General features: G+C 46.6%; 2 protein-coding genes across 2 annotated transcripts in view; both read right to left on the reverse strand.

Annotated features, from left to right (window-relative positions):
- Window positions 1-406: 406 nt before the first annotated feature.
- Window positions 407-11,764, reverse strand: LOC143133599 (transforming growth factor-beta receptor-associated protein 1). The gene is made up of 12 exons (XM_076293348.1): window positions 11,683-11,764; window positions 10,802-11,362; window positions 10,147-10,347; window positions 7,574-7,728; window positions 5,840-5,922; window positions 5,135-5,479; window positions 4,694-4,751; window positions 4,443-4,592; window positions 3,698-3,838; window positions 3,381-3,537; window positions 1,819-2,240; window positions 407-577 (listed from the first exon to the last, which is right to left on the reverse strand). Exons 1-12 carry the CDS (start codon window positions 11,762-11,764, stop codon window positions 407-409), a joined length of 2,526 nt encoding a protein of 841 aa, XP_076149463.1.
- Window positions 11,765-13,724: 1,960 nt separating this feature from the next.
- Window positions 13,725-17,500, reverse strand: part of fhl5 (four and a half LIM domains 5) — a 6,697-nt gene continuing 2,921 nt past the window's right edge. Inside the window, exons 4-6 of the mRNA XM_076295619.1 lie at window positions 17,179-17,348; window positions 15,034-15,220; window positions 13,725-14,132 (exon numbers count right to left, since the gene is read on the reverse strand). Coding sequence (XP_076151734.1) covers window positions 13,981-14,132; window positions 15,034-15,220; window positions 17,179-17,348 — 509 coding nt within the window. The 3' untranslated portion in view covers window positions 13,725-13,980. The remainder of the gene's footprint in view (window positions 14,133-15,033; window positions 15,221-17,178; window positions 17,349-17,500) is intronic.

The following is a 17,500-nucleotide window of genomic DNA, read 5'->3' on the forward strand; positions in this document are numbered from 1 at the left end:
GTGCCATGTATCATTTCACAGATAGTTTCCATATTGTTACTCTAATTATGCAGCCATTTACAGAAAGATTGAAGATGAGAGTGGGTATTTGGAGCCATATCCCCACCCCCACACTTGCACCCCCAGAATAAGTAGGGAGCACGGAGTTGCAGCAGTAAAATAAATATCGCTGCTTGGACGTGGTCGACCTGAGTTCAATTCCTGACTAGTGTTTTTAAGTCGCTAAAAGCCTGGCTTGTGGACTGAAGTCTGATAGAGATATAGACCTTTGGAGTCTAATAGATGTAGGCCTTTGGAGTCAGATGGAGATGTAGGCCTTTGGAGACTGACAGAGATGTAGGCTTTTGGAGTAGGGTCAGCTTTGTGCCCTTCAGCCTTTGTTTAGGACCCATGCCTTTGCGAGACGTTATGATGTTGTTATGACGGTGCCAGGGGCACCTTTGCCCCCCGTGGTGCAGTGGAGGTGGGCGAGCTCGCCGGTTGGCATGAAGACAAACTCGGGCCGTGCGAGTAGACGCTGGCAGACCTGGCACCTGGTGCCACGTTCCAGTTTGACCATCCTGTTTGCGGCCTCAGTCTGAGGAGAGACAGAGACAGAGAGGGGTCAGAGTCATCAGTGGTGTTTTGCCTTCAGCATCAGAAGTGTCAGTGGACCCACAGAGTCAAGTCTCAACAGCTAATCCAAACACAGACTTTTCTGTGTGCACCAACAGTGAAACACAACAACAAAAATGCCTCCTGTCTGGAAACTTGAAGGATAGAAAAAGGTACAACAACACCTCACCTTGTGGACTTGTGTGGTTTTAGAAAAAGGTACAACACCGCACCTTGTGGACTTGTGTGGTTTTACCGACAGTTTAAGAACTGTATCCACTACTCTGACACTTTCTTAATTGGGCTTGTGTACCGTGGTGGTAAACTGCTGTACTGTACATCTTAGGCGGTCAGTTTGTTAGATGTGTCCTTGTGTGGTCTGGTGACAGGTGAACAGAGGTTGAAAATAGCAGACCAGATCCACATACACACATGGTTTGTGATTTTAGTTCCAGAGTTGTGAAGCCATATGTTAAATATACTTAAAGTTCATTAGCACTTTAAAGGTGAATGGTTCTGTGGTGATGTTTCTTTACACAAAATACAGTAGTTACTGACAAAAAAGGGAACAAATTGTGAAACTGCAAATGTGATGAATGGTCTTTGATAAAGAACGAGGTTTTTTAAAGGTTTCTAGGTAGAAAACACACAGGATCTTTTTACTAGTAGGATTTCCCCCCCCCCCCCCATGTTCTATTCTAGATAGAAAGATAGATAGAAACTTTATTGATCCCCAAGGGGAAATTCTGGCTCTATTGAAGTCGGAACCTTTCCATTCTTCATGCCTTGTCCACACAAACCTGGGTATTTATGAGCACATAGCTTTTCCAATGTGTTTTGGCCTTTCATCTCTTCCGGCCTAATGTCACTCACTGTCTGTTTGATTGACATGTTCTTCACAGCCTTCCATGGCTGTTTTTGCATATTCGTTCATGTGGACAAGACCTCATTCCCTTTGCTTCTGCTTTGCTTAATTCAACAAATCGTCAAAGCGGTACACAAATCACTCAGTGTAGATGCTGCTGGACCCAACACCCTGTAGCTCTCTTTCAATACAATTTCAAGATGAGATTCCCAAAATAGTCACGTCTTGAACTGTATTGTCTTCTTTAAACTTCTTCAGTCTGGAGCGAAGCATAAAACTCAAAACGTCACTGTTTTGGGAATCTCATTTGAATTGCATTTGAAAAGAGAGCTACAGCGTGCTTTACTAGCTCTGCTCACCCGTGTGGTTGTGACCCTGCACTGCTCTGCGGTGGTCAGGGCGGCCTCCACCTGCCTCATCCTCCTCTGGTGGAACGCGCTCCTTAGCGCCTCCTGGAGGAAGCTCCCCACCATCTGCACGGACCAGGCCACTGGCAGCACCTGCAGCGCGGCGGCCGCGTCGAACGCCCCGGCGTGACGGTTCAGCAGGTCTGCTGCAGCGCCCTCTGCTGCCGTGGAGTCCAGGTAGATCTGCAGCAGCGAGAGGAAGAGCCTCTGCCTGAAGTCCCGCTCACGGCCAGCAGAGGTCCTCCAACAGTAGTCCACGGCTGCCTGCTTGTCCTTCTCCTCATGGACTAAGATCTGCAGGGCCTTCTTATGCTCCCCAGTCTTCCCAAGCAGGATCGCTTTCTCCGTGTGTAAATTTGTGGATGCAATTTTATCTGCAATACAGATGCAGGATATGTGTTAGTGATGATGGCTATGATGTCAACAACATAGACAAATGACAGTCAACACGTACACAGAGATCTAGGCTCTCAAGGATGTTTAGCAAATCAACAATTAAATAGCGTTTCTGTTTTATGGTGTACCTATTTTTCCCATCAATTTGTTTTGGAGTGGAAGAAAAGAGCATTTGTGGTTGGTGAAGGCTGCTTTTAAGGTGTGAGCACAGATTTCACTCCAGGGGGATATTCATTGACAGATTGAACACCATCTGCCATTAACCGGTTTGGAGATGATCATCATAATATGAAACAGGATGTCCAGACGCACACACACACACACACACAGACACACACACACACACACACACACACACACACACACACACACAAATACACACACACAGTCTCAGTCTTCTTTCACATGCATGCACACACACACACACACACACACACACACACACACACACACACACACACACACACACAGTCTGCCATCCATGACATCCATGCCCAGAAATGTTCCATAGTGACTAGGCCAGACACACAGCCACAGTCTGGTGCATCTATAATTTACCCGGTTTTCAGCTGAGAAAGCAACACAAAAGAGCAATAAATAAAACATAGATGTCCTTTAAATGTCAACGCTCCGTCACCTTGGATGACCACACTGGATTACCAAAGTGTGACCGTTAAGAGCGTCGTCATCACAGCGAGTCGACTGCCACAGAAGCTGCTGCAGGGTGGACCTATAACCCTAATCCTAACCCACCTAAAACAACCTGGATGGGTTATGAGAACTGTACGCTAATCATAACAAAACCCACTGACCGTGCCTAGCGGCTGCTAATCATAACGAAACCCACTGACCGTGCCTAGCGGCTGCTAATCATAACGAAACCCACTGACCGTGCCTAGCGGCTGCTAATCATAACGAAACCCGCTGACCGTGCCTAGCGGCTGCATCCTTCTGGGTCAGCTGCAACAGCAGATGCTTCTGGACCGACCCCAACCCACCCAGGACCGACCCAGACCCCAACCCCAACTCACCCTGGACCGACCCAGACCCCAACCCACCCTGGACGACCGTGAGTGAATTAGGAGTCTAGTGTGTTGACCATCACGGGAGTCACTGACCGTGCACAGCGACCGCGTCACAGTGAGCAGATAGCCACAGGAGCTGCTGCAGCTTGCGTCTGATGTCTTCGCCGGCCGATGCGTCCGCCTCTCCAGGGCTGCGCTGGAGAATCTGGGCGATGTACGCCAGTGCCAGGAGGGTGTGATGGCTCTCCTCCTGCCAAGAGACCATTTCATCAGAGCCCGTCGTGTCAGGGACACCCAGGGGTTTGCCCCCTTCCCTCTAAATACCCTAAATACCCCGCTAAATCTCATCAAGGCCTGTAGTATTAAAGCATTACGGCATTAAGCGTGCATGCCAGGGGTTTAGTACCGACCTTGCTTTTTAATTCTCCAACCAAATATTCCAGATACATCAGTGAAGACACGGGATACTTTTGTAAAAAAGGGATGACCTCGTCCGCGTGACAGGATGGGATGGGTCTTTCAGTGTCCTGCATGAAGATTTGGACTCCTGCCTTCACGTGAAAATGACACACACAAAATCACTGGTCACTCTCAGAATAGGATGCTAATGCATGTAAAACCACTGGCTAACCCTTTACTTCAACACTCGTTCATTTAACACTGCCACTTTTGTTGATGTTTTTGCTGTTGCAGCATAATATAGTGTATCATGATGACAATTGTCATTATGGTGCCATTACATACACACACACACACACACACACAGTCATGCACACACAGTCACGCACATACAAGCATACACAAAGTTGCAAGAGTAGGGGGTGGAGTAGGAGATGGAGACAAATTGACAAGCGGGAGAGGATGTACAGGACTGATCTAGTTTCTGTTATTGTTTATTCAGTGTTCACTTGTTTATACCCTCATTGCCGTATTTTCTTTCTTTTGTGCCTGGGTCCCTGAGTTGCCCTCTGAGCTCCTGTGTTAGTCCTTAGGATCCATCTCAGCACGCTGTTTCGCTGTACAATTCTGCCCTCTACCCTCTGCAGATGTGCAGGGCAGGAGAAACGTGTGTGTGTGTGTGTGTGTGTGTGTGTGTGTGTGTGTGTGTGTGTGTGCGTTTACTGTGGGAGGCGAGGGAGAAAGAGAAAAGAATACCTCTTGATCTCTCTGCACGGCCCAATCCGCAAAGCTCCAGAAGGTGTCTCTGTCGTCCAGCTGTCTCAGTGTACTCAGGATGTGCTCGTACGCGTCGGCCGCTGTCCGAGAGCTGTCATCACACTGCCCTTCGGCCATCCTCACCCACGTCTGCGGAGACAAGGACACCGTTGTGTCGCTGGCACTCTGTCCTCCACAAGTCATTGAGTCAATTTTAGCCAAGCGGATGAATCATCGGGCTAAATCGCTACCTGAATTGCACTGAAATGTTGACCGTGGCTCTGGTAGAGCAGTCCAAGGGCAAAGAATCTGCATGTGGAGAATTACGGTGAATTAAGTGGCATGCATAATGTGACTGATTTGGTCAACAAATGAAGCTGTCCATTCTTCCCTATTTACACCATTAATTAACACCTAGATGCTAGGGCCCTAATTTGCATGATGGGCGAAGTGCATCTAAAGTCTAACTAAAGCTACTTTAGTGACTAGACAAAATCTATTTGCTAGTTTAACACCATGGGCAAGTTATTGAAGTGCAAACATTGATGAGTCATCTCAATGCTTCCATATGCCACATGACAGCTGTGTTTCAAGCATGAGAACTTTGCTTTGCACTTAATTTGTACTTGGCCCCTAATAAGCTTAGGCAAAATTGTGTTGCTTTTCAAAGAAAATGAATAAGCATCTCTGACCTTTTGTGCTGTCTCAGGTCAGATGCACTCAGGTCAAGATGGCAGTCATTGGGAGAGGTCACCATCTGACCGAGCCTCTCGCTCTCCCCCAACTGCAAGTAGACTTTCAGGAGTGCGGAGTCGACGTCCGAGCGACACGGCAGACCCTGAGTGGTCCCTCTGACCGCCTGCAGGAAGTGGCCCAGGAAGTGGAGGAAGCGCTGGAAGGAGGGCGGGTCCTCCGTGCTCATGAGGCGCAGGTCTCTGCTGCTGCTGACGGACGGCAGCTGGCTCTCCAAGTCCCCACAGACGTCGCTGACCTCTGGGTACAGACGGATGATTTCCCGCGGGTCCAAGTCACCGTCTCTGGACGACAGCAGAATACAGGAATAACTTACTTACTCACAGAAAGGTTTGACTGAGGCAGTCAATGATGATGCACCAATTTACAAAATGAACATTAGTTTTGTTTACAGTAATATTTCATATCTATATCCTTTTATTTTGCAACTAGCATTTGGAAGTAGTAGGAGGATATTGCTTCACTGAATATGGCTCCATTTATGATGGATAAAACTAGATATTTACATTTAAATCAGTCTGAATAATTGTACATGTAAAACAAAATTAATGAAACATCACATCTGTGGTCAATTCATAGTAGCAAGATTACATACATTTCAGTAATGTATAAATGATTAAAAACACTGGTTCAAAAGAACTTACATCAGGAGTCCTTTGGCCTCTCTGAAACTCTCCTGGTAGAAGTGCATTAATCCCAACATGCAGGAAATGTTCTTCCTTAGGTCCTGTAAGTCATGAATAATGAATGGGGAAATATAAATCTTGGATTATAAAGTGAGTGTTGGCCCACACAAGGCAACTCGCCCTTCAACCCTGAGGGCCAAAAGACTGTGGGATTAAAATATTAGTCCTACCTCAATAACACAGCACCAGATTAACAGCCGTAACCTCTATCTGAATTACTTAACGCCAGACTTCCTCCCTACGGGAGAACTGAATATATGCATGAGCGTGCCACTGACCAGAGTCAACCTGGTGATCCTGCAAGCCAGAGGGAAACACTTCCACAGTATCTAGTGAAAGGGCTAAGTGTGAATGATACAAGTAGGACTTCAGCACAGGTCTCAGGTCTGCCTTATATTAATGCATTTGGCAGGTGCTTTCACACAACGATAATGGAGGCGGAATGTATGCATTCAGGAATACAATTATTTTTTCTCTCTTTTTGTCTGAATTGGCCAGTTTATTCATTCAGGCAATGGCTGTTTTCTGCTTTTTTAAGCTTACCAAATTGTATTGCTTTACTTCTATCCAAAGTGACTGCAGAGTGCAGACATACATCATCCTCAGTGTGTGTGTTCATGGTTATTTTATTTGGCCCTTAGGGCATTAGGGTCGTGGACATAAAAACATTATGTGGCTGCCTCTTAAAAACACATGTAATTCCCGTGCAATAACTGGGATCTTGGATATTGACCGTTGACCTTTGTGTTGTGGTTGTCAACGCATTACTTACAGTGCCATGCTCTAGCTGAAATGTCATCCCAGGACGATGCAGGTCATACACAACGTTTGTAGTAAGCCAATAGCGCTGCGCTGATACCGCTGTCATCACATCAGCTGTTTCTGCCACTTACGGCCCAAGTCTGAGCCTCGTCTGGGCCAGGTTGCCGCCGCAGAAACAGCTGTTGTCCGAATTATTTCTAACCTACATTTTTTTCCCCTCCCGCCTGATCAGATTTGAACGGTGTGTCACATCTGGTGGGTGTATCCCGTGAACACGTCGTGTAATCAGCTCAAACGAGAGAGCCGCTTATCCCCTGTAGACACAATGACTCCATGGCGGGCTTAACAACACGGCTAACATACATCCCATCAAAATGCATCTATTGTAATGCTTGTAAAATGCATCTATCTTAGCGCAATAGCTGTGTGTCTGTCTGATTGGATCATTTTAAAGGTTAATGCTGGTAACATGATTTGCATCATCTGCATATCATTTCAGACCGTGAGAAAAGACAGACGACCAGCCGACACAGACACAGGACAAGTCTGGCTCTCATCTTAGTCAGATTTCACACATATAACAGCTTTTGTTCAACACAATTCTTTTATAAGCACATATGTTAAGGTAGTTGCCCCCCCCCCCATCTATTTACTTAATTACTTTATTAATTTATTTTATTTCCAATCTTATTTTTCATTTTTATGCTCCTTGGGTATCAAACTTGAGTACCATGTCTTTGGTGTTGATAGTCGCATTTGCAAACAGATCAAAGTTGGAGTCCAGTGCTGACCTCAGAACAGGTCTGGTGTGGGTGAGGAGTGATTGCTGTGTGTTCACTGAGTCCAGTGCTGACCTCAGAACAGGTCTGGTGTGGGTGAGGAGTTATGCCTGTGTGTTCTCTGTGTCCAGTGCTGGTGTCTTTTCTTTACCTGGTATGAGTGTTGTGGCAGGAGCTCTCTAACACCGTCCAGCAGGACCAAAGCCTGGTCCATCCTCTCCTCCGCCATCAGAGCCTCGATCTGATCCTCAAGGGCACATGGACGCAGGCAGTAAATCTCCCTCTCCGCGATGACAAACACCCCCTCTGGGAAGGAGAGGAGGAAGACAGTAAAAGCGGGAGGATAGAGGAGGAGAGGAGAGAAGAACAGAGGAGTGTTGGGGAGGAGAGAGGTGCGGAGGACAGAGGTGCGGAGGAAGCCTGTTATTTCTTTATTTTGAAAAGTGTGCAGAGTTGTACGTGACTCTGTTGGTCATCAGAGTCTTTTTTTAAAATGGCCGCACTTAAAGTTAATCATCATCATTATCATCACCACCATCATTATCCTCATTAGGAGTTCACATTACCAAGAAAATAGCTTTCTGAAATGAGCACGTAAGGAGTACCAATTACAGGGTGAGCTGTGACTCATATTGAGCAAGGTGCACTACTGAGCGTGCATAGGCAGGCAGTAGACACACAGCATGCTGGGAACTGGAATCGCTGGTGTGAAGTACCTGAAGCCACTTACAGTAATATACATTAAGTCTTATTGCAAGCAGAAAATCTTCTATAGGCATACAGTATACATTTCATTCACATTCCATACACAATCTTTCCACTGTTAAGGTGATGATACATGGGGCAACTTCTTGAGCAATGTTGCTGGGCAACCATATAAACAGTTCCATTTATTATGATTGGATAATCATGACAACTTGCCTACTGATGATAAAGTTCTCCAGAAAATAAACTGTTGCCCAATATCAATGAGAACATGCCAGAACCACAATAATGAGGAACATATAAATGAGAACATGCCAGAACCACAATAATGAGGAACATTGCCCAGCAACATTGCTCAAAATGCTGCCCCATGTGTCATCAGCCTTAGTTCTCTAGTTTAATCCGTATCTTAGTTTGCATTCTGGATTACAAACATTATATCACACATATTATACTTGCTATTTCATCATAAACATATGACTTGGACATTTCATGGTTGTCATCCACAGGAAGAAAACAAGAGCGGCATATTTATATAGATACCAGTGCAATCCTCACAGTCCCACAGTTACAGTCTTCACCCATAGATCCCCTGCCCCACCCTGCTCTACTGCCCCACCCTGCTCTACTGCCCCACCCTGCTCTACTGCCCCACCTGCCCCACCATGCTCTACTGCCCCACCTGCCCCACCCTGCTCTACTGCCCCACCCTGCTCTACTGCCCCACCCTGCTCTACTGCCCCACCCTGCCCCACCCTGCTCTACTGCCCCACCCTGCTCTACTGCCCCACCCTGCTCTACTGCCACACCCTGCTCTACTGCCCCACCCTGCCCCAGCCTGCTCTACTGCCCCACCCTGCTCTACTGCCCCACCCTGCTCTACTGCCACACCCTGCTCTACTGCCCCACCTGCCCCACCCTGCTCTACTGCCCCACCCTGCTCTACTGCCCCACCCTGCTCTAATGCCCCACCCTGCTCTACTGCCCCACCCTGCTCTACTGCCCCACCTGCCCCACCCTGCTCTACTGCCCCACCCTGCTCTACTGCCCCACCCTGCTCTACTGCCCCACCCTGCTTTAATGCCCCACCCTGCTCTACTGCCCCACCTGTTTCTTCAACACTCTCACTCTCTGTCACAAACTGTACAAAACTAACACACACATTTCCCACACTGCTGCCAGGATGACAAGTCTCCCCAGGGACCACCCAACCTCTCATTGTTCATTTGCCTGGTCATCACACACACACCTTGTAATCAGAATAACACAGAACAACACACACACACACACACTGGATGGCACCCAGGACAACACACCCCCACTGGACCGCCACTTCCTCATCTTGCGCTCTGGGCACGGCCACAGGTCCCTGAGGTGCAGCAGGGCTTGCTTTGGCAAAAGTCTGGTACCTGCAGCCATAGTGACCACACCACACCCCGCCGCAGTCTGGTACCTGCAGCCATAGTGGCACTTTAGCACCCCGCCCCCCCGCCCCGCCGCACCGAGAACCCTTCCACTGCTTGGGTGCCTGTGAGCACTGTCTGCCACTGCTGTGTGATGTCCATAGCTGTGTGAACTATGTGTGCATACTACAGTCAAGCAACTGTCTGCTACTGATGACTGTCTGCTGTGTGTACTATGTGTGCATACTACAGTCAAGCAACTGTCTGCTACTGATGACTGTCTGCTGTGTGTACTATGTGTGCATACTACAGTCAAGCAACTGTTGTCTTCTACTGACGACTGTCTGGTCTGGTGTGTGAAGTTCTATGTTCTATGGAATCATGAAGATAACTGAACCCACAAGGACCTATCTGTCACTACAAGCTACATATTACAATAAACACATTCTATACATTTCCATGATTACTGAACCCGCAAGGACCTCTATCTATCGCTACATGCTGTATATTTCACACATTCTATACATTTCCATGATTACTGAACCCACAAGGACCTCTATCTATCGCTACATGCTGTATGGCGACATGTGAGAGTGTGCCAGTGGTCAAGAGGCACCTGTGGTGGGGGTCAGTGTCGCTGCCTTGGGTATGGGGATGACCTGCTTGAGCTGCTGGTCCAGCGTGCTGTAAACATGCACGGCCTGCGTCTGGCCCTGCAGCACCAGGGTGTAGGGGTGGCACACGGCCGCGTCCAGCACGCCCGCCGGCCATGGCACTGGAGGACGCTGGGAGATGCCATCTGACATCACAAACATGCCTGAGGGGAAAGACCAGATGCCACAGGTCAGGTGATTGTGATGGTCATCATGCCAACAGATTCTGCATGTTAAACTGAGGAGATACTGTCAGGCTGATAAAATCTTGACTAAGAGAGAATGTAGATAGATAGATAGATAGATAGATAGATAGATAGATAGATAGATAGATAGATAGATAGATAGATTGATTGATTGATTGATTGATTGATCAATAGATTGATTGATTGATAGATCGATAGATAAATACATAGATAGATAGATAGATAGATAGATAGATAGATAGATAGATGATAGATAGATAGATTGATTGATAGATAGATTGATAGATAAATACATAGATAGATAGATAGATAGATAGATAGATAGATAGATAGATAGATAGATAGAGATTGCTTGACTGGCTGGTTTATTGATTGATTGATTGATTTCCTAATGAATGAATGTATTTCTCACCCAGTGAGCCAGGCCCATTGAGCAGGAACTCCCTTTTCCCTGCCTGTTTGACTAGCAGGTTGTGCCTGGCCAGGTTGTGCTGGAACAGGTCGAGTGTGTTTCCGCTCTCGTAGTCGCACAGCATGTACCTGTCGGCCGTGGCGACGCACACACAGGGCTCCCTGACGGCAAGGGCCAGAGGCTCCCGCCCCAGCGGCAGCTGCTTCACACACTCCCACTTGTCCACGTACACCCTGTGGACGCTGATCCACCTCCTCTTTACGGAGGCTGTGACCAGCTCTACGTACAGCGGCTGAGTGGAGGACACCGAGCTGCCCACCTCCATACACGACACGTTCGGGATCTTCTTTAACGGCGAGACAGGTTCTAAGGAGAACATGTTCAGGGCAGTGACGGAACCGTCCCAGAGAACCAGCAGGTGGTTGAGGAGCGGAATGGCCCTCAGCTGAGAGACCGGACCACTGCGCCCCATCTGACGCCGCTTCACCTCCCGCATGTTTGGGGCATCGGTGGCTACCGCACTGGGCAGGTTTAGCTGGTGGACCACGCTGTCCTTCCCACCTATGGGACCACAATGGAAATAAGCCTCAGGGTTTTATTGTGTTATCCTGACAAGCCTCAGGGTTATTGTGTTATCCTGACGAGCCTCAGGGTTTTATTGTGTTATCCTGACAAGCCTCAGGGTTATTGTGTTATCCTGACGAGCCTCAGGGTTATTGTGTTATCCTGACGAGCCTCAGGGTTATTGTGTTATCCTGACATTTTTGTTGTTGTTTGTTTCAATGTATGTTGAATTGTGTCTTAAAATGAGATGGTCAAATGACATCAATCAAAATCATCAATCAAACCTATATAGAGGCTTTTGCAGCACCATTCCGCACACTGAATCCCGGCTTTGTCCTTTCCTTTGCCCACTGCTGGCTTCTCCGTCAGCAGGACGCAGCTGAAGGCTCTCACACTCATAATGGGTCTGGCTACTGGTAGTGTTGGATGTCAATGTTTACTTTAGAGAGAAGGGTTACATTCACTGAATGGTAATAGCCAAACATAGAATACAACTGTATCTCACTGTAGTTATCATAGCTATCACAGTAGTAGTAGCACACAATTCAGCTGTTGCTAAATTCTCTTCTCTTCACAATTATACAAGTACTCTGAAGACAGAAGTACAATTATACAAGTATTCTGAAAGTGCAAGATCTATATCTCCTCAAAATGTTTAAGTCAATTTTTAAACAATTTCAAGTTTACAAACTATCAACCACTCACAAATGACCCTACACTCGTGGGCTCTCTTCAGCGTACTGCCCAAACCCTCAACCTGTATCCTATATGCATTTTTCTACCACAAGCTTTCATAATTGTTGATTTTCTTTCAGAGTGAAGTTGTTCTTACCTCTCTTTTGAAATCACTGGTGTGGAAGCCTCATTCCTCTAAGTGTAGTTTGACCTTGTCATGTGACTGCACTCATCCTGAGAGGAAGTACGAGTCAGCACTTTGTGGTCAGTTCTTCAGTTGGAGCGTATAGTTGCAGGCCATATAGAGGAGGCTCATGCGCTCATGGGCATTCATTAACCAGTGAATCTGTGTGTGTGTGTGTGTGTGTGATTCTCTCTGTGTGCACGTGTATGTGTGTGTGTGTGCGTGTGTGCTGTAAGAGTGTGTATGGCCTTGTGTGTGTGTGTTTCTCAAATGTATGTGTGTGTGTGTGTTTCTCTTTGTGTGTGAAAGTATGTGTGTTTGGGTGTGTCTGTGGCCGTGTGTGTGTGTGTGTATTTCTATGTGTGTGTGTGTGTGTGTGTGTGTGTGTGTGTGTGTGTGTGTGTGTGTGTGTGGATACTGTTGCATGAACTCAACATTTAATGAGTTTGAATGCATTCAGTTTTAAGTGCTATTCATTTGCATGCAGTAATCAGAGTGAATTAATAATTGATTAAGAACATTTCTTAATAGTGATTATAGTTATTCTGCTGGTAGTTTTGCAAGGTATTGTTGCCATGGATGTGAGTTGCGGGGGGTGCGAGTTCGGATGGTTCCCCAGCAATAAAGCAACATAACGCGAGGCTCCGTTAACGCGAGGCTCCGCTTGATCATTTGTAGTATGCAAGTATACACTACGCATAAATATCACAGTAACCTCTTTTTATTCAGGAAATCAGAATGCAAAAAGTAACATCCATCAAACATTTATAATGACAATAAAATAAAAGACAAAAAACAAGATAGAAGTGCATGCATTATATTTTATAGACTTTACACACAACTGCATCAGTGAAATAATCAGTCAAGCAGTGTTTAGTTCAGATAACTAGTACGTTCAGTATTCACAGAGAGAACTAGAGAAAGTAAATGACAACCAGTACGCCACGTTTAGAAGCTAGGAGTTCTAGGAGCAACAACAACACTGCTATGGTACACAGCATCACGTCATAAACAACTCACCATCAAGCCTTTTTCATAGGAGTACAATAAACAGCTCTTGTCCAGCGCTTGTGGCGGTATAAGTATATATTTAACTGGAAGCCCAAGCCAGGAACACTAAAAATATGAGTGAGATGACCTCATGGTTGGTTTCTGGCAATCAGCAATCACTTTGCATGGAGTCCACAGAGCCTCTGTGCCATCAGTGGGCTAAAGTTGGCTCCTGTATTTTTACATGTCGACAATTGGTATTAAGTCTTCACCAAAGCTTCAATCCATCACTTGGAAATACATCTATTTAAGTCTGAATTTCCGTGCTGCGGTCGGAAACACACACACTCACTCACTCACACACACATATGTTTAGTTTCTCTCTCCCTCTCTCTCTCTCTCTGTCTCTCTCTCTCTTTTAGACCAGTGCCATGGAGAGGCCACATGGTTTGGGTTTCTCTTCTGGTCTCAGGGCTTCCAGCAGTGAGTGTGGGAGTGTGTGTGTGTGTGTGTGCGTGTGTGGAGGTGGGGGGGGGTGGGGGTGGGGGGTGTATGTGTTTGGGTGCGCAAGAAAGAGAATAAGAGAGTGTTTGTGTCTGTTTGCGTGTATGTGGGCGTCTGTGGAAACTACTGTACTGTATGTGGGTGTGATGTCTATGTGTATCTGAGTGTGTTGTGTGGTTGTTTATGTTTGTGCGTGTATGCTACTGTGTGTGTGTGTGTGTGTGTATGTGTGTGTGTGTGTGTGTGTGTCCATGTGTCCATCTCATTTCTCGCGTCCGCAGTCGGTGCACAGGATGTCGTCCCTCAGGGTGAGGAAGCCGCGGCCCACCAGTGTGACGGAGCACTGCATGCAGCTGAAGCACTCACTGTGCCACTGACGCTCCTCAAACGAGATGTACTTCGCTCCAGCCAGGTCTACACACACACAGATACGGACACACACACACACATATACGAACACACACACACACACACACACACACACACACACACACACAGATACGGACACACACACACACAGATACGGACACACACGCACACACACACACAAACACACAGATATGGACACACACACACACGCACACATACACACACACACACACACACACAGATACGCGTGCAGGCACGCATGCACCCACACACGCACACACACACAGATACGAACACACACACACATACATACACGCATGCATGCACGCACACACACACGCACACAGAGAGATAAGGACACACACACACACACACATACAGCCGAAAACACACACATAAATTGTCATTTCAAAGTCTTTTCTCATTTCAAGTAAAGTTGGGCCCACTAAGTTGCACCAAAGTCCTGATAGGCAAGTTTCCCCTCTTGACGGCCATCTTGGTTACACACTTGGGGCAATTATTTGGGGCAGCTATTTTCTTATCCAAGTGAATTGGGACATTATGTAAATATGTAAAGAGATCATATTAACGTATGTATCAGGCGAATCTGTTTAAATCTAAATTGAACAGTATAAATATCTCCCTCCAAATCACTTACATATGGCTAAAAAGGACAAAAATGCGGTTGGTTACTGTACTAACATTACAGGAAGGGGCTGGATATATGTAGACAACTGGCATATTGGTGTTACAAACTAGCCCCATGCATTTCTATGGAGGATTCTTTGAGTGCTGTGTCTCCTAATTAGAAAGTCTCTGGTTACATTACACTGACTAGTGGGCTTTCTCTTGCAATAGTCTTATGTTGTCCGAGACACTTGAGATTTGGCATCCATCCGAGCAGCTACAGGATTGCATTACTGTGATGATTCACACTCAAACTTACTGGTAATGGGCTTGGTGCAGCCCACACACTTCTTGGCGTAGAGGTTGCTGAAGCAGTCCAGGCAGTAGGGGTAGTTTTCACGGGAGGTGAAGCGCTGACCAGCCAGCTGCCGCTTGCAGCCGATACACAGGAAACAGTCGCGGTGCCACGGCTTGTCCTGGTACGTCACTCCGCCTGTGGTGATGGCCTGCAGGGAACGCATGCGGGCTGTGTTAATGTGGACATATGGCCTGCAGGGGACGCACGCGGGCTGTGTTAATGTGGACATATGGCCTGCAGGGGACGCACGCGGGCTGTGTTAATGTGGACATATGGCCTGCAGAGTGCAGGGGACGCATGCGGGCTGTGTTAATGTGGACATATGGCCTGCAGGGGACGCATGCGGGCTGTGTTAATGTGGACATATGGCCTGCAGGGGACGCATGCGGGCTGTGTTAATGTGGACATATGGCCTGCAGGGGACAGACGCGGGCTGTGTTAATGTGGACATATGGCCTGCAGGGTGCAGGGGACGCATGCGGGCTGTGTTAATGTGGACATATGGCCTGCAGGGTGCAGGGGACGCACGCGGGCTGTGTTAATGTGGACATATGGCCTGCAGGGTGCAGGGGACGCACGCAGGCTGTGTTAATGTGGACATATGGCCTGCAGGGGACAGACGCGGGCTGTGTTAATGTGGACATACTTTAAAGCAATGTGGTTAAAGGGACACCAGGCAAGCCTGAGTGCTTTTTCTCTACAAAGCTCCCACTATACGTGTCGATACGTGTGCATCTTTGCATCTTCCGTCAAGGGTTTTCGCTGCTTCTTCGCCGGCTCTGCCATTATACACACGTTTGCAACAGTCGCTAGCTGGGTTTCTTTAGCCTGCCTCTGTGCTGGGGATGCAGGATGTAAACTGATCCTGCTTCTCGCGATGTCTGAGACTTTGTGAGACAAAAGGTCGCAGGTAGGATACACCGAACTTGCAAGTGGGATATTCTTCCTACAGGCAGTAGGGGCGGGCGAGAGAGTCTTCATTCGCCCTGTAATGAGTCATTTAACCATATACCGAATTACGAAGATGATTAATTAACACAAAAGCGTTGCCTGGTGTCCCTTTAATAGAGAATAATGCACCCTCACTGATCTTCAAGGGGCCACTCAGATTGGAACCATCTCAATGCCATCTAGTTATTTGAGTGTTTAATACATTGGGATTTGAATATTTTTACTTTTGAATTCTGCATGAGTTAATTAAAGATCGATTGGCTATTCGATTCATAGATTGATTGATAGATTGGTTGATTTGTTGATTGATCTGCTCCAGTAAATCACAGTGGCAATTAAGAGGCAATGTTGAGGAATGCCATGTGATACAAATCTAAATGTAAAGAACAGACCTGGAACAATGTCCCTATATCATCTCTGAATGGAATTTATTGTAAATTTGACGATTGCACAATGCAATGTTCCGCAAACAGTTATTGTGTGCACATCCCACCTTCTGGCAGGTGCAGGACAAAAGAAAACTATACTCAATTGAAAAATATAATGTCCGCAACACTGCTTTTGACTCCCAATTATTTAATGCAACGTTGCAATTTGCCTGAAGAAGACCCAGCAGGGTCGAAACATTGCCTGTTGTGCATTAAATATATGGGAGTCATGAGCAGTGTTGCGGACATTATATTTTTTCAATTGTGCACAATGAAATGTGTCACAAAAACAAAAATCCCTAAAATCTGACTATGTAGTATACTAGTGGTCACTATTGTGACGTCATCATGTTCACTATGCTATGAGAACGCTGAACAAAGTTCACATATTTCAATTGCATCCCTCCATACTAATCACCTTAAAGATTATATGTACCAAAAGTTGTTGTCCTATGTTTACATAAACATGCTTTTCTAAGCTTTAGTTTGGGAGCTTTTGGGTGGACATTTTCTGGTCAGGGTGCAACCAAAACATAAGCAGATCTGGCCATGTGACAAATTACACTACACATTTGCCACTGCACATATTTAACTGAGACCCTTTCAGGTTTCTAGTTTTGGGAGAAATGTATTGATAATCCATCCAGTAACATTTTTAAATGCACAGGAGCAAGGCTTTTTTGTAAGGTCACAATGGTGACCGTTGGGATTAAACAGGTTAACTTACTTTTTTGCAAGCACAACACTGGTAGGCAAACTGCTTCTCATAGCACTGGACACAGAAGTAGCTATTATCTTTGGGGATAAAGGACTTGGTTCCTATTGGCTGTTGGCAGCGTTGGCACAGGAAGCAGGTCTCGTGCCAACTGTTTCCCTTGTACTCCATCTTCCTTGAACCTGGGAGCAAACGCAGAGAGATACACACAGAGGAGATAGAGGACACACACACACACACACACACACACACACAAACACACACACACACACCACACACACACACACACACACACACACACACACACACCACACACACACCACACACACAGACA

Source organism: Alosa pseudoharengus, unplaced genomic scaffold, assembly GCF_046254945.1.
Source record: "Alosa pseudoharengus isolate Yale_2024_CS ecotype anadromous, Long Island Sound unplaced genomic scaffold, YU_APseudo_1.1 YU_APseudo_1.1_scf_2, whole genome shotgun sequence".
Classification (NCBI taxonomy): domain Eukaryota; kingdom Metazoa; phylum Chordata; class Actinopteri; order Clupeiformes; family Clupeidae; genus Alosa; species Alosa pseudoharengus.